General features: G+C 38.4%; 1 protein-coding gene across 2 annotated transcripts; it reads right to left on the reverse strand.

The window, feature by feature from the left end:
- Nucleotides 1–525: 525 nt before the first annotated feature.
- On the reverse strand, nt 526–23,229 carry LOC136886686 (endoplasmic reticulum membrane-associated RNA degradation protein). 2 transcript variants are annotated; one of them, XM_068231049.1, is made up of 2 exons: nt 23,150–23,229; nt 526–3,233 (listed from the first exon to the last, which is right to left on the reverse strand). In XM_068231049.1, the coding sequence occupies exon 2, from the start codon at nt 2,692–2,694 to the stop codon at nt 658–660; it is 2,037 nt and encodes a 678-aa protein (XP_068087150.1). In that variant the 5' UTR covers nt 2,695–3,233; nt 23,150–23,229; the 3' UTR covers nt 526–657. The 2 variants fall into 2 exon arrangements, with proteins under 2 accessions (XP_068087150.1, XP_068087151.1); XM_068231050.1 differs by having other exon boundaries at nt 23,140–23,217.
- Nucleotides 23,230–23,855: the final 626 nt, after the last annotated feature.

The raw sequence follows: 23,855 nt of genomic DNA on the forward strand, positions 1-23,855 counted from the left end.
GCTTGCCCTACAGGATGGTAGTATTAGCATGGGTTTTAATGAGTAGAAAGCAAGAGGTACCAATCTTCATTAGGTTTAATTTATAATGGTCTGGAAGAACAAGGTCTATTGTTCGCATTTTGTGTCTATCAATGCTACAATTTGCATGTCACTGAGTTGTCATCCCATTTTTCTGGTAATTGCGTGGAGGCTCGGTCCTAGTTGGCAATATATATAATCATTCACACATGGTGAAATTGAGGAAATGGACTGATATTGCATGGTAAAGTTAACACGAACAACACCTAACATCAAGTGGCACTACGATATGTAGTGGCTTACCACGAAAGTACCAGTTTCTGCAGCAACCAAGACAGGTAGATGACACAGTGAGGCTATCCATCAGCGTACTATTGTGTTAACTATTGTTCCAATTATGATTGACCTATTATAGACAACAATTGAGATCTTGCATACAAAGAGATCCTCAACACGTGGCATAAAACCTTTTTTGATGAGTGAAATTTTACAGTTATTCTGAAAAGAAAAAAAAAAAATCCATAGTTTACAGTAAAAAAATTCTAGAAATGAACAATGCAGTCAGATAAATTTATCAAATAGAAACATCACTCCAGTTATACAGTGGTTTATTACTACAATCCACAACAAATAAAACAATTACTGGTATATTTGCTTCAGAAGGTAAAAATGTGTGTTTAGTGCTTGAATCAAATCGTGACAAAACTTTCTAGCGAGCAAACCTGTCTCATACCACCTGTTTTTGTCCTGCTTTGAGTATATTGCCACATTTTCCACAAACTGGAGAATTTTCTTCAGGAATTTTAGACAGTGAGTGTACCTATCATGAGGCATATCACTCACATGATTAATTTTGTGCAGCCAAATACTTACAATGAGGATCACACACAAGATTGTCCTCTCAAGGAGAGGAATAGTCTCCAACATTCGTTGGTAAGTTTCCCTATTCCGAGATCTCATTTTATGTTGTGAATAACTCAAGAATTTTTCAAGAAGCTGTTGGTTTACTTGTGAAGATATTACGTGAATATTATCAATTATGTGTCTCAAAATAGAAATAATTTCACTTTCTACTTTTGGTCTAAAAATGGTATGAATTTTCACTGATGATACATGCTTGCAGATGCTCTGTGAAGTGGTATCTATTGCAAAAACAAAATCTCCCACTGACTTCTCTATTATGTTGAGGAGATGGAGAAGATTCTCATTAACATCATGTATCACATCACTTCGTTCTTTGCTATCAAGCAAGTGCCTTGGATATTTTTTCCATTCATCCAGACACTGCATTTCTGTTACAATACTTTTCTTCAGCAAAGAACTAGGATGATACAGTGAAAAGTATGTTTTGTAAGAGTGAATTATCTTATGTTCTAATAGTTCAACACTTCCACCACTATCACAATAATTTAAATGTTCGTGCAATGGATGATCACATCCAGACAAATTCACTTCTCTTAACTTCAATACAATAACCAAGACAACACAAATAACATGATTTACCAAATGTTTAGGAATATCATATAAATCACATTCACCATGACCAATTTTATCTCTTATTCTAGGTCCTGCCTGATGTACAAATAAATCTTGCAACATTTCAAGTATAGTATCCCCTAAAATCTTTCTAATTCTATTTTCCCTAACTTCATTACAAACAGATACTTGTTCTGCCATAATTTCGTTGAGAGTAGTGTAAAGCGTAGTTGATTCCGCAGTAAGCATTCTATTAGGACAATCATTGACAGAGCAAAATACACATCGTAACAAGTGTTCTAACTGGGGCAACAGCAGTTGCAGGCAGTAACCATATCTGCAGTTGCTGAAATGTTTCAATCCATTTTCCCAATATGAATGATGGGAAGAAGTGATATAACAGGACTGGTCAAGAATGTTTAGAACTTCAGTACACTGATCACTTAAAACAGGAAAACATCCTGCAAACAATTCAGGTTTGAAATGTGTTTGTGTTCTACTAGGTATCAAATCCAGAGAGATACTCCGAGAGTTCAGTATTTCACCCACAGAAGCTGCAACAAGGAACAGAGTAGACACTAGCTCAGGATGAATTTCATCTGGACGGGGGAAGCCATGCCAAACAATATTTCGAAGATTTAATGCTGATGGTGTACCCATCAGAATTTGCAAAAAAATAATAGGAACATATCCTATAACTGCTGAAAGTTCAGGTGTTTCCAACAAATCTCTTAACAGTGAGGGTACCCGACTTCCATTTAATAAAAATACATTTCCAAGTGATCTCTCTAGCAATGCTGTGAGAAATAATGATGTTTCAGTGGCTGTTATACATTTAGTCACGAACAATTCATATTGTTTCTTTAATTCTTGCTCCTTTCCTGTCCAAGCACAGAGATTCCACAACAAATCTTGAGAATGTATATCTGAGCACAGAAGAAATTGGTGACCTTCATGAAATACACTCCACAGCTTCCGCACTGTAATTGCAAACCAGTTCTTTGACTGGTTCTGAATTTTAAAATCATCAGTTATTTCACCAAATAAAGGAGCTATGTTGTCCCAATCAAAAGTTCCATTCTCAGTTAAGAATGAATGTTTACAATCAATCTCTTTATAATGACATTCTTGTCCAATATCCACTAACATGCATTTCACAGTTTGAGAAAGAAAACTACCGTCTGTAATCTTAGTCCCCATTTTAATCTACCAATTTTCACATCATGGATACATAACCAGACTATTCATTCTTTTCACCTATAATAAAGTTTAGAAAATGTATTGAATTTTAATTCTCATCAGTCCATAATTATATTTTATTATGCAATGAGTGAATTATCTGTTAAGTTTTCTAAGCCATTCTGGCTCAAGATCTGTACAATAATGAGGACAAATATCCTTAAGGGTTTGAATTCAATAGTAAGTGCAAATGTCCATGTAGTGAACTGTATGGCTTTGGTATTTATCTGTCAAAACTGTCAAGATTTCACTTTCAACCTTTATTTACAGTGACTAGAAAGGTCCAATAACCTGGCATCATTAACAACAGATACTGAACATAAATACCATTACAAAGATGGCTTTTTAAAGACTTAATTATAGCAGAATATTGTAGTAACTCATTATGTTGAACAGAAGCATATCACAAAGTATGCAAAATCTAAAAGAGAGCTTTCTCAAAGTAGGCAGATGGCTTGTTTTTTTTTTTTTTTTTTTTTTGTCAGATGAAGATCCAATTCCTAAAACAGAGAGAAAAAGAAAACATTGCATCAGTCAACAAAAATGCTATAGCAAAGTATGATTGATTAAATGTCACAAACAAGGTGATACATTTTGCAAATGAGTGAAGAGGCAGTCTTATATGTAATATTCACTCTGAAGAGAAGCAAACCTGTGCACACACAGGGACACTGGTTATCAATTAAATAATACATGGTTGCCAGCCATTAAGGATTTATGTAGATAGCTCTCTTTCCAATCCACCTTTCACTGTTGTCATTTTGTTTTGGTGTTTTCCAAATTTGCACTTTCATCACTAGATGGTTCATTCTAGTCTGTGCGTCATACTTTCATAACCTGTGTACAACTGTAACTTATTTCTACTTCTTTCCACCATCAGGTCTTTAACCTCGTAGTATGTCCGTTCTGCAGCAGAAGAAAAGAGAGGCTAAAGTGATAACAAAAACTTACAAGTCAGATTCTTATTTTAATAAAGCTCTCACACTGAACTGAATCCGTAATGATTCAACTTTAAAATAATAATTTACACTAATACTGTTAATCTGTCTTCAATGAATGTTGTGACAACTCCCGTATACATAAACTGATTACATAGACGAAAATAATAATTCTTCTATCTTTATTATGGTACCAAAAGCAACCCAAAAGACTACTCAGAAATATAATAGTAATGTTGACGAAAATATTGTGAAAAATGTATTGAGATATAGCCTACAGAGTGTATCCGTGATGATGTTACAAACTTTCGGGGATGATGAAGGACGGCAAATGGATCAATTTGAGGTAAGGAACCATATTCCGGAAACAATTGAGTCAAAAATTAAGCAAAATTCTACTCATTTAAGTCCATTTACCTGCACAAGTTTCACAAGCTGCTCCATTTACAACTAAGGTTTGAAATGGCGTCCCCCTGCGTCAATGCAGGCAAGGCATCACCGCACAAAGTTCAGTCATACCTGTTGGAATAAGCCTGCTGTTGTTTGAACAGCATTGCAGGAACGAGAATTCTTGCCAAGAGATCCTCTTCAGTCTCGATAGGTGTCTCATTTATTTATTCGTATCAAAAGCATTAATTCTATATATACATATATGCTCTTTCTGATTTATATACATTATAGACAAAGTCACACTTATAACTAGAGATGGGAATTATAGGCACGAATAGGTTAGAATGCAAATGTATTTGAACAAGGCGCAAGTGTATGTTACCCGCATGGCGGTTCTGCGGTGAGATTTGCATAAATATTATCGATCTGAATTATCAGAACCCCTAAAATGTATGCAACCCCCCGACATATCTGTAGAGCGGCTAGATTTCACTTGCGCCTTGTTCAAATACGTTTGCATTCTAACCTATTCGTGCCTATAATTCCCATCGCTACTTAAAAAAAAAAAAAAAAGAGGTCTATACTACTTTTGCCCAGAAATTGGCGACATCCAGTGCATTTTCTGTTGCCTGAAGTAGATCTTGTACTGTGAATGTTTTAGGGCACCTATTACACTGCAACAAATGAGGCGTTGTCTGGATTGCACCACACTTACACAACGAGGCCTCGATGTTGAAACCCCACTTCTGCAGGTTGCTTTTACATCTTGTCACGCCTGTCCACAATATGTTCAGTGATCTCCAAGTACTCCATTTCTCCATATGACCAGGTGGTAGTTCTTCACTTGGTGTCAGCCATTCTTCGGAGCGAGAGCAGCCTGCGCGCCACATATCAATTCAGGATTGCTGAGGTGTCCCGTTAAGAGCCTCTGTTGTTCTGAGGAAGCTTTTCCTTGATTTGAGTCTTGGAGTAACTGACCTGTATCCATACAGAGGGTGAGCTTCAGATGTTTCTGCCTTCTTCCTCTCGTTTTTTGCTGCAACCTCTCGACGGATATCAGGAGGGGCAATACCAGCAAGACTGTACAATTTGTCCAACGGAGTAGGTTTTAGACAGCCGGCAATGATGCGACAGGTATCATTTAGAGCAACATTTACCTTCCTGGCGTGACTTGACTTGTACCATACTGGGGATGCATATTCCGCTGCAGAGTAACATAGAGCAATGGAAGAGGTTCTCACAGTATTGGGATGTGCCCCCCAGGTAGTACACGTTATCTTCTTTATATTATTGTTTCTGGCTGCCACTTTTTGCTTGGTGTTCGAGCAATGTTTCTGGTAAGTGAGAGCACGATCAAGAGTAACTCCACGATATTTTGGTGTGAAGCAATGTTCTAGTGTGGTTCCTTCCCAAGTGATTTTGAGAGTTCTGTTTGCCATTTTATTTTTGAGGTGAAAGGCACAAGTCTGAGTTTTACTGGGGTTCGGTCTCAGCTGATTCTCCTGGTAGTAAGCAGACAGCACTGAAAGTGCATTAGATAATTTCTGCTCAATAGCGTCAAAGCAGGTGTCTTGAGTGGTAATGGCATAGTCATCTGCATAGATAAAGCTCTGTGTTCCTTCGGGTAGCAGCTGGTCATTGGTGTAGATGTTGAACTATGACAGAGAGAGCACACTTCCCTGAGGTAATCCATTCCTCTGATCTCTGCCTGCTTCTTTTCCTCTGAAATTCAACAAAAAATCTTCTATTTTCAAGGAGATTCCTTACGAAGCAGGTAAGCTGGTAGTCATTAGTAGCATTGTAGAGTTTCATAAGGAGTCATCTATGGTTGACGGTATCATATGCAGCTGTAAGGTCGACAAATACCAGAAGAAAGTGCCTCATATACAAAGCTTTTCACATGGCCGCACAAGAAGAAATCAGGTGAACGAGCAGGCTACGAAACAGGATCTCCTCTTCCTAACCACTTTGCAGGGAACGTCTGATCCACGTGTTCACGAACCCTCAGTCCAAAGTGAGGTGGGGCTCCATCATGTTGGAACCACATCCATTGATGAAGGACAAGTGGGATGTGTTCCAGGAACGTGGATAGTACATCTCTGAGCACCACTGTGTACACTGCTGCATTTAGGCGGGGAGGACGAAGAAATGGGCCTACTGCATAACCACTGACTGTGCCTGCCTACGTGCTGACTGAAAGTTTGTGCAGATGGCTCTTCACAACTGTAGCATGGGGATTCTCATCGGCTCAAACACAACCATTGTGACTATTTAGCATTCCATCTTTGGTGAAACAGGCTTAATCTGTGAAAAGTACGTATGCAGGAAAGTGAGGATCGACTGCAAGACCCACTGGCTGAACATGACTCTAGGTGCGAAGCCAGCAGGACTCAAAGCCTGCACTGTCTGTGGATAGTACGGGTGTAGCTGCATTTCACGTAATACTCAGCACTCAGTCATATGCGAAATATTCATTTCACGTGCAACTGCTCGACTGCTGATTGCAGGTGCCTCATCCACGTGAGCAAGGATTGCATCTTCAAAGATGGAAGCCTGTGTAATTCGTTGTCCTCCTCGGTCGTTGTACTGTGGTACCAAATGTCCTGTTTTACTTAATCGATGGAACAGTCTTGGAAACAGTGTGAGACGGATGTCTCCTATGTGGATATATGGTCCTGTACAACCGTTTGGCTTTTGGCTTTTCTACTGCTTCTATTTGCTTGCCCATACACAAACACCATATCTGCAAGTACCGTAACTGGGTACAACTCCATTTGGATAGGGCTGATCAACATACCACCTCAACCCATACACACAGAATTAAGCCATCGCACACTGATCATGTCAGTACATAGTACGTCATCTGCATTAGAGCCGTTATGGTCCCAGCCTCTTCTGCTCATCAGGATTGTCTCCCCTACTGTACTCTTAGCACATGTAGTGTACAGTACAGTCGAAGGTATTGGACCGGTTTTTGCTGTAACCTCTGACTGCCCGCCACAGTGGTATAGTGGATAAACCGTTAGTCTACTAATCCCAAGTTAACGGGTTCAAACCCGACTGAGGTTGGTGACTTTTAAGGGTGTTTAAAAGTGATAACCCCATGACGTTGGTTTCCAGAACGTTAAAGAACTACTGTGCGGGGCAAAATTCCGACACCCCGGCGTCTGTTAAGAACAGACGTTAATCAACTTGGATTATTAATGACTTTTGACTCAACGTTTCTAGACTATGGTTCCCTATCTCATCACGAGGTCGCTTACGGGCGTCAAATCAAAAGCTGAACTTGGTCCTCAGACACTCCCGGCACTAAAAGCTATAAGCCATTTCCATTTCATGACCCTGCTGCACACACTGTCACAGCCATGCCAGCACAGTTGCAGCTCGTCAGTACTGTAGCTTTCTGCTGGCCCCTATGCACTCCAGGTTATCATTGTCAAAATGTGATGCAAACAATAACAGGACAATGTGGGAAGACGATGTAACAATGTTATTGGTTTTACATCTCAGGTTCTTAGGTTTTCAGAGAGGGTGTAACAGAAAGAAGGAAAATACAAAAGGACACAATCTTCACACCTCAACACACTGCCATCTTCAGATATCAGGGCTCTCTCCTCACAATCCTTCTTGTTCTACATTTATTACTTCTCAGCTCCTCACATAGCCTACATGGTGGCCAAGATCGTTAAGGTGTGAATTCTCTATGGGGTGACACCGTGGTTAGTTGGTTTGAGTCCTGCTGGTGGGGGGGAAAAGTTCACCATCAGAATGTTGGCCAGCAAGGAGAGGTGGTGCTATACAATTTCTAATCACTATATTATGTACCAAAAGCCTGGATTCAATTCCAAACTTCTGCACAGTGTTCACATGGGATAATGGCACATAACGCTGTTGATGACGATTCATCCATCAGATTGGAACATTATGCCTTTGAGCAGACCGTTTGTTGTTATTCGACAGGATTAGGGTATGTGCTGGCACTGGGCTTCACCCTCTCCCTCTGTGATATTATATGGTGATTATGTTAATTTTGGACTTGCCTTTATCTGGACTTGAAATAGGAATGATGTGGGTTAATTATACCCACCTCAATGAGGCTTTTTAAAGGTGGCATTTAGATTGTACATTAATTCTCTGCACCATCATTCTTTTATTATCGATTATTTGAAACCATAAAAACTATGACTTATTTGTTTGGCGTGGGCTGTGGAGCTTTTGTGTATGTTCGTCGAAGCTCATCATGACTACTTCCTACTCACCGAGGCATGGCTTCAGCGAGTGATGAGTCACTATTACTGCGAGATGAGAGCAAATTCAGACGGCTCCTGCAAAACTATCCTCAAGATGGATTATAGACGTGTCTTCCAGTGTGATCCTCGTTAGGATCAATTTTAGAAACACGTGGGTGTATTTTTGTAAAGCATTTTCTTACTTAATAATGTCGGATTTTATGCCAACACTCTTCTTCAGTTTATAGCGTGCCCACACAGTGTTCAATAGCGCTAGACCAAGGTAGTCCTTATTACTAAATGGTGTTATGATTACAGTGTGTTCAAGTGATTTAAAAGTTTATTTCAACTGGTTGATTTTCTAGCATGAATTTATGTTGAACATTATTTTACTAATCATAGCTTCTGTTCAATAATGGAGTACAAGCTATTACCCCAATGGTTATAACGATTGGAGTTTTTAGATAAGATACTCACTGTGTGTTAAAAATTTAAAAAAATGGAATTATTAATATCTTTCAATCAATTTATTTTTAGGTGTACTATACTATCCTTTTGGATCATTTACTCATGTATGATGCAAAATAATATTCAAAATTAAATTATTTGCATTTATTTGGGTTCATTATCAGATTTAAGTGATCCTTAAGGTGTCTAAATTAGGTATTATCAAATTCCATTGTTTCATGATTATAATACCTTAGTGGTATAGGTAACTAATTTTGTCAAGATATTGTATTCTCTTGGAAGCTTGCCCGGTGGCCATGATCATTTAGGTGTCTAGACCATACGATCTGATACTGTGGTTAGCCAGTTCGAGTCCCATTGGTCACAAAAATGTTCACCATCAGAATGTTGGCCAGCAGATTAGGAGAGGTAATGGTATGCAATTTCTAATCACTAGACTGCATGCCAAAAACCTGGATTCAGTTCCAAATCTTTCCACACAGTTCATATGGAGTGAGGGCTTATGACACTGTTGATGGCAATTCGTCTGTTGGATGGCGATGTTAAGCCTTGAGCACATCCCTTCGTGCTATTAGACAGAAGAAGGCTATGTGCCGACACAGAGTTCCAACCTCTCCTTTCCTCCTATAATAAATATCATGTCATTAAGGGCATCCAGTTGTAAAACCTTGCTACAAAGATTCATACCCAACCCCATACAGAAACGCAATGAGGGTTGGACATATATACATAGTATTCTCTTGGACCCAGAGGAGGTAATTTTTCTTTCTTGTTGTACTATATAATTGTTTATTATTTTAAAAACTATTTTTCTATAAAATTCTTCAAACAAGATACTATTGTCCTTATTTTACCAACTGATCAGAGCAGTTTCTTATGGTCCCTGTTAATTGTAGATCCACTCCCCTTTGCAAGTCACTCATGGGCATCAAATAGAGGGCCTCCAGGCGAACCAAACATGTTCGTGGACACTTCTGCCACTAAAACCCATACAATAAATACATAATGAACTCCTGACATGCTCGTTTCTGCTTCACAGCTTCAACAGGAGGGCAGACATCAACACTTGACAGTTCTGCAGTCTTAAGGCAGGAAGTGTAGGATAAGAAGAAAGCTGGATACACCGAGAAAAAATTATGGGGCAAAAAAAAAAAAAAGATGAATACTGGTGATAAAATCCTAATATTATAGTATAATTCTATCTTTCTATATATGACTAATACTGGAGAAGTATACTACAGTGTACAGTTGCTAATGTTAAAGTATATTGACCTAGGTGCTTGCAATGATTACATAGGACTGATAAGCATGCTGATTCAGCCAAAAATAAAAATTTCATGAATATTGGAACTGATTGCATGGCAGATATGCTTTGACAGAACATTTGGAATGATATATATAATCTTCTCATTTAGCTCACTAACTGGACCCTATGGAAACTTCTGCAACAAAGTACTGAATAGGAGCAACCAAATATTGAATTATTGCAAAAGATACACAATTAATTCATATCAATTGCATACTGGTGGCAACTCAATTACTGGTAAAAGAAAGCTATCTTTACTATTATAAAACCTCAGGACAGCCAACATATTTTCTCATAGTTCTCTATTGAAGATGTTTTTGCAAATCTACAAAACTATTTATTCTGCCCATAGCATTCCTAAGTTATTTTGTGAATACTGAAAATCTAGCTGTAGCACCCATTTCTGTTTTAAAACCACACAGCTTTTCCTCCATCAATGAGCAGAGTATTTTTCACAATGGTTGTACAAAAAATTATCTTGACTGGTGATCTGAAAAGTAACAGTTGCTTTAATAATTGCTTATTCCTTCCTTGCAGACTGGTGCGATTATTACTTTTTGAACAACCAAAAGATATCTTAACCACCATATCCAATAATTTTTTGAAGATATATTGTGATCCAATAATGCAGTTTATTCATCATTATTTCCACTTCCTCAATCACAAAACTAATTTCATCCTCCACATTACATTGAATTCTATGGTCTAAACATTACCAAAAAGGTGTTCTTTTACACTGAGTAGGTTCCCAAAATATTATTTCAAGATTTACAGTACTATGATCTACACCCTACAATTTTAGCAAACTTATCCAATGAACTATTCATTCATTTTTCCCTCCATTACTAAGATTTTTGATCTAACATTTCTAGGTTGCTTCTAAAGTCCTCCCAAGACTTCCTTGTAGACTCAGCAGAAATTAATTTGTTTTGCTCTATTTCTTCCCACTGTGCTATACTTCCCATCAATAGAGTTTCTTGCTTAACCTTAATACCACAGCAGGATTATTCTTCAAATGCTGTAGATAGTTTTCTTAAATATAGAGACTTACTCTGAACGCCTCTAAAACCACACTATTTTACAGCTAAAACATCAGTCTTTCTAATGTAATTGCTAACAACAACAACAACAACAATAATAAAATCCAGGTCTGGAAGTTCAATTAATATTTGAATATTGTATCTTAACATGCAATTAATCATCAGTAACATAAATCACTTTGAGAACTAACTGTACTAATAATCTCTGGAAAACAAGTAAGAAAATCAGGTAGTAGTATAAAACAGGGGTTGTATTTCAGGGTAGGAGAGTAAATGATATATCTTTTCCAAGGACATCACATTCTGAAGGTTCTACATCATGCCAGTTTACACTTGTATCCCCAGTATCTACATTTTAAAATTTAGTAATAGTAGTACCTTCTCGCCGATTTTGTTGAAGTCAGGTGAATTTGAGGCATCCTGTAATGGCAATGCACATTGTTCACTTTCATCTCATCACCTGATGAATACACCACATCATAATTCACATAATAATCTTCATCACTATCTGCGTTTTCAAAAATAAGTCTATTGCATTTTTACGGCTATATGTAAACAAATACCACCACAGATTCACAAGAAAACTTCAAAAAGAAAGATAAAAAATCTATTAACGGGGAAAACATACATATGCCATCTGCTGAGTTTCTTACCACCTGGGCGACTGCCCTAAATGCAGATCAGTATTGATTGATTGATTGATTGACCCCAGGCCAAAACCAAATGAGCCTAGATGGCTCCAGCGACCCTAGAAATAACTGGGATATGCTGAGGAAGGTTTAGTCCGGCTCCTTGCTGAATGGTCAGCGTACGGTCTACGGTTCAGAACCTGGTTCTATTCTGGCCGGGCCGAGGAATTTTACAGCGTATGGTTAAATCCTCTGGTTCGGAGACTGGTTGTTTGTACCTTTAAGGGTGGTAAGGAATGGTAAAGACCCACCTAATAGAGAAATAAAGAGACTAAGAATGAGGTCCAGACTGGAAAGAAATAGAGTTAGAAATGGCTGTGGAAGTAAGGAGAAATTGAAGGAACTTACTAGAAAATTGAATCTAGCAAAGAAGGCAGCTAAGGATAACATGATGGCAAGCATAATTGGCAGTCATACGAATTTTAGTGAAAAATGGAAGGGTATGTATAGGTATTTTAAGGCAGAAACAGGTTCCAAGGAGGACATTCCAGGAATAATTAATGAACAAGGGGAGTGTGTATGTGAAGATCTTCAAAAGGCAGAAGTATTCAGTCAGCAGTATGTAAAGATTGTTGGTTTCAAGGATAATGTCGAGATAGAGGAGGAGACTAAGGCCAAAGAAGTAATAAAATTTACATATGATAACAATGACATTTACAATAACATACAAAAGTTGAAAACTAGAAAAGCGACTGGAATTGATCAGATTTCTGGAGATATACTAAAGACAATGGGTTGGGATATAGTACCATATCTGAAGTACTTATTTGATTATTGTTTGGTCGGAGGAGCTATACCAGATGAATGGAGAGTTGCTATAGTAGCCCCTGTGTATAAAGGAAAGGGTGATAGACATAAAGCTGAAAATTACAGGCCAGTAAGTTTGACATGCATTGTATGTAAGCTTTGGGAAGGCATTCTTTCTGATTATATTAGACATGTTTGTGAAATTAATAACTGGTTCGATAGAAGGCAATTCGGTTTTAGGAAAGATTATTCCACTGAAGCTCAACTTGTAGGATTCCAGCAAGATATAGCAGATACCTTGGATTCTGGAGGTCAAATGGACTGTATCGCGATTGACCTGTCTAAAGCATTTGATAGGGTGGATCATGGGAGACTACTGGCAAAAATGAGTGCAATTGGACTAGACAAAAGAGTGACTGAATGGGTTGCTATATTTCTAGAAAATAGATCTCAAAGAGTTAGAGTAGGTGAAGTTTTGTCTGACCCTGTAATAGTTGAGAGGGGAGTTCCTCAGGGCAGTGTTATTGGACCTTTATGTTTTCTTATATATATAAATGATATGAGTAAAGGAGTGGAATCGGAGGTAAGGCTTTTTGCGGATGATGCTATTCTCTATAGAGTGATAAATAAGTTACAAGATTGTGAGCAACTGCAACGTGATCTCGAAAATGTTGTGAGATGGACAGCAGGCAATGGTATGTTGATAAACGGGGTTAAAAGTCAGGTTGTGAGTTTCACAAATAGGAAAAGTCCTCTCAGTTTTAATTACTGCATTGATGGGGTGAAAGTTCCTTTTGGGGATCATTGTAAGTATCTAGGTGTTAATATAAGGAAAGATCTTCATTGGGGTAATCACATAAATGGGATTGTAAATAAAGGGTACCGATCTCTGCACATGGTTATGAGGGTGTTTAGGGGTTGTAGTAAGGATGTAAAGCAGAGGGCATGTAAGTCTCTGGTAAGACCCCAACTAGAGTATGGTTCCAGTGTATGGGACCCTCACCAGGATTACCTGATTCAAGAACTGGAAAAAATCCAAAGAAAAGCAGCTCGATTTGTTCTGAGTGATTTCCGACAAAAGAGTAGCGTTACAAAAATGTTGCAATGTTTGCTAAGTCCCAACTGACGAGCCTAACTTAGCACACGAGGGCGAAACGCAGGCAACCAAGAATGAGTTAGCTGGAAAATTTATAATGTCCAATAACGGACCATTACATTGGTATTATAAATTTACTCATTCAGGACAAATATTTTAGGTTCCCTATGGGAATCAACACCTGCATCATTTGATGGCCAGGCAGGCATCTATTTTTGGAAATGAGACATAGCTCTCATAGTGCATTGGCACTGCTGGTGGCTTCAAATAGCCTATGCAGTGGCCTCCACGGTATGCACTAGCCTTGCGTCTTGGGTGGTGTGCTAAGTCCCAACTGACGAGCCTAACTTAGCACACGAGGGCGAAACGCAGGCAACCAAGAATGAGTTAGCTGGAAAATTTATAATGTCCAATAACGGACCATTACATTGGTATTATTAAGTGGTATGTTCCGAGCTGTCAGCGGAGAGATGGCGTGGAATGACATTAGTAGAGGAATAAGTTTGAAAGGCGTTTATAAAAGTAGAAAAGATCATAATATGAAGATAAAGTTGGAATTCAGGAGGACAAACTGGGGCAAATATTCATTTATAGGAAGGGGAGTTAGGGATTGGAATAACTTACCAAGGGAGATGTTCAATAAATTTCCAATTTCTTTGAAATCATTTCGGAAAAGGCTAGGAAAGCAACAGATAGGGAATCTGCCACCTGGGCGACTGCCCTAAATGCAGATCAGTATTGATTGATTGATAAGTCTAATTTCCCAATCATCAGCCACAGTTGAGAAACTGACAGATCATCAACCAGGCAGATGATCCACAGTTCTAAATTTAAAGTCACTTCTGTTGTAATAACTACTGTACATATTTTTTTGCTAGAGGTTCAGCGTTGCACTAACACATCAAAGGTTTTCAATGTTGCAAGGATGTGAAAGTAATAGGAATGGGATGGTAGTGGCTGTGGCCTTAATTATGGTGTGAAAATGGGAAAGCACAGAAAACCATCTCCAGGGCTGCCAACAGAGGAATTCGAACAATCCATCTCCCAAATGCAACCTCACAGCTATGTGGCCAGAACTGCATGGCCATCTCACTTGGTTTACTGTATATAAATGAAATAAAGAGTTCTGTCTATACTTCGGTCAGAATTTTTTTAGAAATTGGTATTTGTGTGTCGCTTATGTCCAGAGTAAGATGGAAACACAGTTTTTAAATTTCCATCATGTCTGTCTAAACGTTTGTACATGCATCATGAGAAAACAGTTGAAAACAATTTAAAATTGGTATTTAAAGTCAGGGAAGAAGACACTACAATCTACGATATAAGTTATTCACTCTGGCTGAAATACCAGTTAAGGGGAAAGTCTAAATATGTATTATGAAATATCTTTGATAATACCGGTCTTTACGATAAATGCTATACAGAAAGACTAGCTGATGTACCTGTGCTTCACTACGGGATTCTCAGAAAGACTGTCTTTGTGGTTTTCCTACCTGAAGTCGTCAGAAGGAATGTAGTGATTAAAAGCAATGTTATATAAAATACTCGATCAAATTAATAAACCACACATTTTCTCACTTTTAACGAACAGTACTATGGTGCCGATCTAACAGTCCAAAGTTCCAGTGCTGCAATGACCAGACCGCAGACAGCCGTGAACACTTCTCTGCCATTATTCCGTTGAATATGCACATTGCTCATTCCAATCAGTGCCTCAGAGTAGGAATTGAATAGCTCGAATGCTATGATGAACCAGTTTGTTATGTATCAGTAGTATCAGAAATTTATCTAACTCCCCAGCTACTTCCCGCCAATTTTCAGGCAGGCTGTTATACTCGGTACAACCAGGTGAGTTGGCGGTGCGGTTAGGGGCGCATAGCTGTGAGTTTGGATCCGGGAGGTAGTGGGTTCGAATTCCACTGTCGACAGCCCCGAAGATGGTTTTCCATGGTCTCCAGTTTTCACACCAGGAAGATGCTGGGGCTGTAACGTAATTAACGTAGGGGCAGCTTCCTTCCCACTCCTAGCCCTTTCGTATCCCATCGTCGCAATGAGTCCTATCTGCGTCGGCGCGACGTAGAGCAAATTTTAAAAAACTCTGTATACAGCAGTAATACCATCTATCGAAGATGAATGGCAACAGAGACACCATGGAAATCACAACAAACAATGGTCAATGTAATGTTATTGTTGATCAATGTTATGAGCTTTCTGTATTGTTGGCCTTCATATTCAGTTTTCTTTCGACTCTGTAATATAAGGCCGTCTTATAAAATTTATTATAGCGTAGACTGTAGTTCCTTATTCCCCGACTTTACATACCGATTGTCATATTCTGTTCACCCATTTTCTCGTGACAGCGCCGATATGATCTTAGCAACAAAAATCCATATTCATGAATATCTCCGTTATCATTGCTGGTATGATCAAAATGTATAAGACATAAATGATCGGAAATTTAATACTATGTCACTATTTCTATAGTAATTGTCAATAAGACCACTAATAACACAAATATTCGAGAATTAAATTTTAGGCCTTTCCCTAAACTACTATTTTGCTCAACGTGAATAAAGTTATTTATGGCCTAGATTGTAGCAACTTATTCCCGAACTGTGATTTTATTTACGATGGGACAACTAATAACAAATATTTCAGAATTAAATTTTAGGCCTTCCCCTAAACTACCATTTCTCTCAGCGTGAATAAGATTATTTATGGCGTAGATTGTAGCGACTTATTCGCCGACTTTGCATACCTATTTTAATTAAGATAGGACCACTAATAACAAATATTTGGAAATAAAATTGTATGCCTTCCCCTAAACTAACATTTCTTTAAGAGTGAATATGATTGTTTATAGTTTTTATTGTACCAACTTATTTTAGAACTTTACATACCGGTTTTCATTAAGATAGGACCACTAATAACATAAATATTTGAGAATTAAATTTCAGGCCTTCCCCTAAACTACCATTTCACTCAACGTGAATAAAATAATTTATAGCCTAGATTGTAGTGCTTCATCACCTGACTGTACATTCCGATTTTCATATCAGCCGTTTTCTCGTGATGCGTGTACATACATACACAGACAGACAGACAGACAGACAGACAGACATTACGGACAAGTAAAAAATGCATTTCCTTGTTACTGTGGACATGACCGATACAGAAATAACTTACCATTCTTTTCAAATTCTGAGCAATGTACAGACAGAACTTTTATTTTATATATACAGATGTAGAAAATAACATTTCCAATTGTATATGCTGTACAAATCAATCCTGTGACAAAAAGGGAAATATTAATCTGATTACTTTTTAAAATTTCCACCATTGTTAATGTTAATCTTACCAAATAAAATTTTACAACAAACAGAAGAAGAATATTAAATTCTTATCTTCCATGCTTCGTACATTTTATCATACTAGAAAAGTTACCAATCGTAATACCTGAATGCATTGTCTGTCTTAAAGCAGGACATGAGTAGATGCACACAAGAAGTGCGATCTAGGAAAGGTATCTCACCAAGGCTAAAGTGAAACAGCCTTTCTCTGAATATTGGTAGACAAGAGCTGGAGAGTTCAATAGTTTTTTTTTTTTTTTTTTTATCTTGTCATTTGTCTGGATCATATATATATTCTGATAACTACTGGTACGACAGACAGGTCCATCGTAATATTAAAGTTACTCTACTCATGCTGCTGAGGTGCTGATAGAAATGGAGAGTTTACAGCCACAAATTAAGATAGCTTTCCTCAACTTACCAGAACAACCAACTTGGTCAAAATCATGTATGACAGCTAGTATCATATAATATTTTAACATGGAATAAATAAATAAATAAATAAATAAATAAATAAATAAATAAATAAATAAATAAAACACGACAGGCATGAAAAATGCAACATTGCTTAAAATTTAAAGGTTTAGTTTTTTTTTTTTTTTTTTTTTGCTAGGGGCTTTACGTCGCGCTGACACAGATAGGTCTTATGGCGACGATGGGACAGGAAAGGCCTAGGAGTTGGAAGGAAGCGGCCGTGGCCTTAATTAAGGTACAGCCCCAGCATTTGCCTGGTGTGAAAATGGGAAACCACGGAAAACCATTTTCAGGGCTGCCGATAGTGGGATTCGAACCTACTATCTCCCGGATGCAAGCTCACAGCCGCGCGCCTCTACGCGCACGGCCAACTCGCCCGGTAAAGGTTTAGTTTTACATTATTTTGTTTCTTGTGGAACTTCGGCCTTGTTGCAGCCTTTCACATAAATAATAAAAATATATGCCAGGCTGACTGGCTCAGACTGTTGAGCCGCTAGCCTTCTGACCCTGACTTGGCAGGTTCAATCCTGGCTCAGTCTAAGGTAGATTAATAAAATCAATCAAAGGCATTTCTGTTGACAATTGGGCTTCAGTCAGAATGGATGGTAGAATGAGTTCTTGGAACAGAGTACTTACAGGGGTTAGACAAGGCTATAATCTTTCACCTTTGCTGTTTGTAGTATACATGGACCATCTGTTGAAAGGTATAAAGTGGCAGGGAGGGATTCAGTTAGGTGGAAATGTAGTAAGCAGTCTGGCCTATGCTGACGACTTGGTCTTAATGGCAGATTGCGCTGAAAGCCTGCAGTCTAATATCTTGGAACTTGAAAATAGGTGCAATGAGTGTGGTATGAAAATTAGCCTTTTGAAGACTAAACTGATGTCAGTAGGCAAGAAATTCAACAAAATTAAATGTCAGATTGGTCATACAAAGCTCGAACAGGTAGATAACTTCAAATATTTAGGTTGTGTGTTCTCCCAGGAAGGTAATATAGTGAGTGTGATAGAATCAATGTCTAGTAAAGCTAATACAGTGAGCTTGCAGCTGCGATCAAAGGTATTCTGTAAGAAGGAAGTCAGCTCCCGGACGAAACTATCTTTACATTGGTCTGTTCTCAGCAAAAGCTGGGTGAACTCAGGACATCTTATTCATAAGTTAGATGTAACAGATATGAAAGTAGCGAGAATAATTGCTGGTACAAACAGGTGGGAACAATGGCGGGAGGGTACTCAGAATGAGGAGATAAAGGCTAAGTTAGGAATGAACTAGATGGATGAAGCTGTACTTATAAACCAACTTCGGTGGTGAGGTCATGTGAGGAGAATGGAGGAGGATAGGTTACGTACGAGAATAATGGATTCTGTTATGGAGAGTAAGAGAAGTAGAGGGAGATGAAGATGGTTAGACTCAGTTTCAAACAATTTAAAGTTAAGAGATATAGAACTACATGAGGCCAGAGCACTAGTTGCAAATAGAGGATTGTGGCGACGTTTAGTAAACTCACAGAGGCTTGCAGACTGAACGCTGAAAGGAATAATGGTCTATAATGATAATGTATGTGTATGTATATTTTTTGTTACTTGTTAAACGTCGCACTACTGCATCAAAGGTTTTTGACGACGGAAGGGTGGGTAAGGGTTAGGATTGGGAGGGCAGCAGCCGTGGCCTTAATTAAGGTACTGTAAAGCCCCAGCATATACCTGGTGTGAAAATGGTTAACCACAGAAAACCATCTTCAGGGACGCCGACGGTGAGATTTGAACTTAGTACCTCCCGAATGCAAGCTCACAGCTGCGTGACCCTAAACGCGTCGCCAAATCTCTCGGTTATTGTTACTCTTCATATTGTCCCTATGTGCTAAGTTGGGCTCATCAGTTGATACTTAGCACACCCACCAAGACGCAAGGCCAGTGCATATGCCACTTGAATCGTACCAATCACCACTGATTTGTATTTAGGGCAATCGCCCAAGTGGCAAATTCCCTATCTGTTGTTTTCCTAGCCTTTCCATAAATAATTGTAAATAATTGGGAAATTTATGAGATAAATCTCAAATTCTTAACTCCCCTTCCTATAAACTATATTTGCTCCAATTTGTCCTCTTGAATTCCAACTTTATAGTCATATTGTGATCTTTCCTACTTTTAAAACCACCACTCAAACTTATTTTTCTACTAATGTCATTCCACGCCTCTCTTCACGGACAGCTCGCAACATACCACTTACATGTTACAAATCTCATGTTATGGTCCAAATTGAAATGTAATTAAAGTCAAATAATAATACTAGATTATAAATTCCACCTGTTCAATACACAAGATTTTTTTTGTGTTTTTTTTTTGTAAGTTTAAGAGTGACATATTTCTGTAGAAATTTTTTATTTTGTTTTTAAGCCATATTTCATTTGTTTCGATTTGGATTTTTATTAAATAAGGGTTGATAAGTGGAATTTTTAATTTAGTATTATTATTTGACTTTACATACCACTTAGGCGAGCAGCTCGTCTCCTTTCTCTCAAGTCTTCCCAGCCCAAAACGTTGCAACATACTCTTCCATCAGAAAACATTCAGAACAAATCGAGCTGTGTTTCTTTGGATTTTTTTCCAGTTCTCAAATCAAGTAATCCTGGTGAGGGTCCCATACACCAGAACCATACTCTAATTGAGGTCTTACCAGTGACTTATATGCCCTCTCCTTTAGATCCTTAATACCACCCCTAAATACCATCCTACCCACGTGCAGAGATCTATAGCCTTTATTTATAACCCCATTATGTGATTACCCCAACGAAGATCTTTCCTTATATTAACACCTAGGTACTTACAGTGATCCCCATAAGGAACTTCACTCCATCAAAGCAGTAATTAAAACTGAGAGGACGTTTCCTATTAGTGAAATTCACAACCTGATTTTTAACCATGTTTATCATCATACCATTGCCTGCTGACCATAACACAACACAGTTGATGTCTTTTTGCAGTTGCTCACAATCTTGTAACTGATTTATACTCTATATCAATGCTGACATGAAATAATAAAAACTACTTTATATTTTTTTGAACACCTACATGCGTGTTACATAGTTAAAAAGGACCCTATTAAAATGAAACTCTTTGAAGTAGGCAAAGTTACTAAAATTTAACAAAACGACACCAGGGCCCTGTTTCATAAAATATCTTTCACATCTTTTCATATGCTACCATCTCAAAATATGCATGCATTCATGCACTACATATTACAAAACATGCACGATAAACTGGAAAATATGCACTATCAAGATTCAGTTTCTTTCGAAACATTGTACAACAACTAAATTTTCCAAATTGTCTTGATTTAAGCTCATCTGTTTATCTGTCAGCACATTCTTATGCACAGAAAATGATCTTTCTACGTCACAAGAAATGACAGGTGCATACCTAAATGAAGAAATTTGGAACAAAGCGAGGTCAAATTGCACGTCTTGTGTATTTTCACCACAATATGATTTTTTTTTTGGCGTCACACCGGCACAGATATGTCTTATGGCGACGATGGGATAGGAAAGGCCTAGGAATTGGAAGGAAGCAGCCGCGGCCTTAATTAAGGTACAACCCCGGCATTTGCCTGGTGTGAAAATGGGAAACCACGGAAAACCATCTTCAGGGCTGCCGACAGTGGGGCTCGAATCCACTATCTCCCGATTACTGGATACTGGCCGCACTTAAGCGACTGCAGCTATCGAGCTCGGTAATACATGTTTTATAAGTTTGATGAATTCAAAATCAGGATTTGAACGGATCACTTTGTTCAACTCGTATCTAGCTGCCGCAGCAACTTCTCCGTGCACTTATGGCAGACACATTTGAATGTCCTCAGTAATTGGTAACGATTGCCTCGCAATAACAAAGTGGCGAGTGAAAGTTCTGGGTAAGAAAATCCAGGATAACAATGGAAGAGGATTCAGTGCAAAACCAAGGTTTGTAAGCTGCTAGCTCAGTAACACTGCAACACAGAATTACAATACAAGTTTTGTGTGACTTTTCTCCTATAAAGGCCAAAACATGCAAACGTGCAGGGAAAAAGAACGGTTCGTTAAGCCATAAACCAAATATCTGCAAAGTTTGAGAATTTGTAACCAGCTTATTTAAATCATGCATTTGCATGGAAATATGGGCTCTAGTTATAAGTAAGTGGAAATTAATGACACCTTACTTGGAGAGCATCTCAGAGGAGAGACGAGTTCATTGCGATGTCCAGGAACCCACCATTTCTCATATTGAGATTATTGTGATTAGGGTATTTTGAATCATATTCCATATTATTAGTGAAATAATCATGAGATCAGTAAAATGATCGACTCTGATTCAAACAGTGATGAGGAGCGAGTGTAGGTATTCACAGTTCAATAAATGTTAGGCCAAAAACAGCCTGCAGTGGAATGTAACAAACATATGGATACAATGAGAGATTTCGGTTAGATTACAGAACTTTTGAGTATTTGCTTGATAGGACTGGTAATAGAATGTTCCACCCCAAGGAACAGCAGCAGCTTCACACTGCACTTCACGGATTAGTAGTGATACACAGTAGCAATGTGCTTCCCTAGTGCAGTTCTGCTCGGAGACTCCAGCTATCCTTTAAAATCTTGGCTTATACCACCAGTAAACCAAGATTGTAGTGGTGATGATTATTGTTTTAAGAAGAAGTGCAACTAGGCAACTATCCTCTATACAACACTAATAAGACAGAAAAATGGAAGGGATCGGACACTTCAAAAAATGAAGGTATCGGCCAAAGAAAGAGAAGGCCGAAAAAAGGGCGTGAAAATGAAAGACTCCCTAGGCCTCGCGACCTAATACCATCAGTTTCGGAAAACAACAAGAGATTAACAACGGAGGTCGGATAGGATAGAGGAGAGTGAGGAGCCTAGCACAAGTGGATGCAATGCCAGGACTCAGGTCAGGGCCCCGTGGTCGCCAACCCACGCTCCCAAATTGAAAGCCCCTGGGGTCCCTTTTAGTTGCCGCCTCCTCTTACAACAGGCAGGGGATACCGTGGGTCTTATTCTACTTCTACTGCCCCGCACTCACAGAGGGGCACAAGGGGTAGGGGTTGTAAACCAAGATTTTGCTAGTCCATCTCAAAATAAATTTTTAAAGTAAAAAGAACAAGGAGGGTTATAGTGTGCAAAAGGCTGCGAATAGTTGACACTAATTCGATCACTTTCTGCAAAAAAACTTTCTTCTCTCACATTTTTACTTCTTTTAACCATTCCCATGTGTATCAAAGTCACAACAACGAAAATATCAAGTAAGCCTATCGAACATATGAATTAATAGCCGGTTGTAGTCAAGCACTAGCCTATTGCTAGGAACAAGCACAAAACAAGAACATATATAGTACAACAGACAGATTCTAACCTCCATTTGTACGAGCTGATTAATGAACTAATATTATGAGTGAAGATATTTTATTAATCATGTGTAAATCTATACGAAACAGAATTTGGTTCATTAATAATTATTTTTATGAGTTCCAATACATTAGGTAATATTACTGGTTAGTTTAACGAAATACGGCCCCGACCATAACCCTTACAAGATTGTCTACCTATCTTTGCAATGACACAAATATTGAGAGCATAAGAATTAAAAATATCAAAATATAACATGCAATGCTAATAACTACACACGTCATACCTGGTCATACCTGACAGACATCTGTCATACCACAACACGTGTCCAAGGTTCTTAAACACGTGTCATCTTCTTCTTCTTCTTCTTCTTGTTGATATTTGGTTGGGCTCTGTATTTAACTAACACCCAGTTCCAATACATTATAAATGAAACACTTTCGAACACTCAGAAACATTTAGTTATGGTAACTATTGAATACTTTATCTCACAGGTGGTAAAACTGGGGAATCTGGGAACCACTTGTTTATGATCATGTATGGATTGAACCGTAGGACTATTCAGAAAGTACTTTAGTACAAGGATCACTGGTATGGGAGAAAATCTACATCTTCTGGGTGTAAGGGTAATGGACGTAGGAGTAAGCACGTGGACACAAGGTACTATATCTTCACGCCGAAGTGATCCATCTTGGCGTCTTCTACTTTGACATACGGAACGGGTCTACAATTGGGAAGGACAGAGAGTAGAACATAACAACTAAAGGATCTAGTATTAAGGATGGGATAACACAAATAGAGGGTTGTAATGTAGATATTGCGCAAAGTGTAATGAAAGCTTACCAATGACGTGTGATATGACGAACGACGTGTTTACCCCACTGCCTGCTCGATCCGCATCCGATGGCTGCTTATACTGCCTGCTCATTACCATATTTTAACATGGCACTAAATGAAACACTCCGTTTACAAATACCCACAGCAGATGGCAGCACCAACCGG

This window comes from Anabrus simplex, chromosome 1 (genome assembly GCF_040414725.1).
Source record: "Anabrus simplex isolate iqAnaSimp1 chromosome 1, ASM4041472v1, whole genome shotgun sequence".
Classification (NCBI taxonomy): Eukaryota; Metazoa; Arthropoda; class Insecta; order Orthoptera; family Tettigoniidae; genus Anabrus; species Anabrus simplex.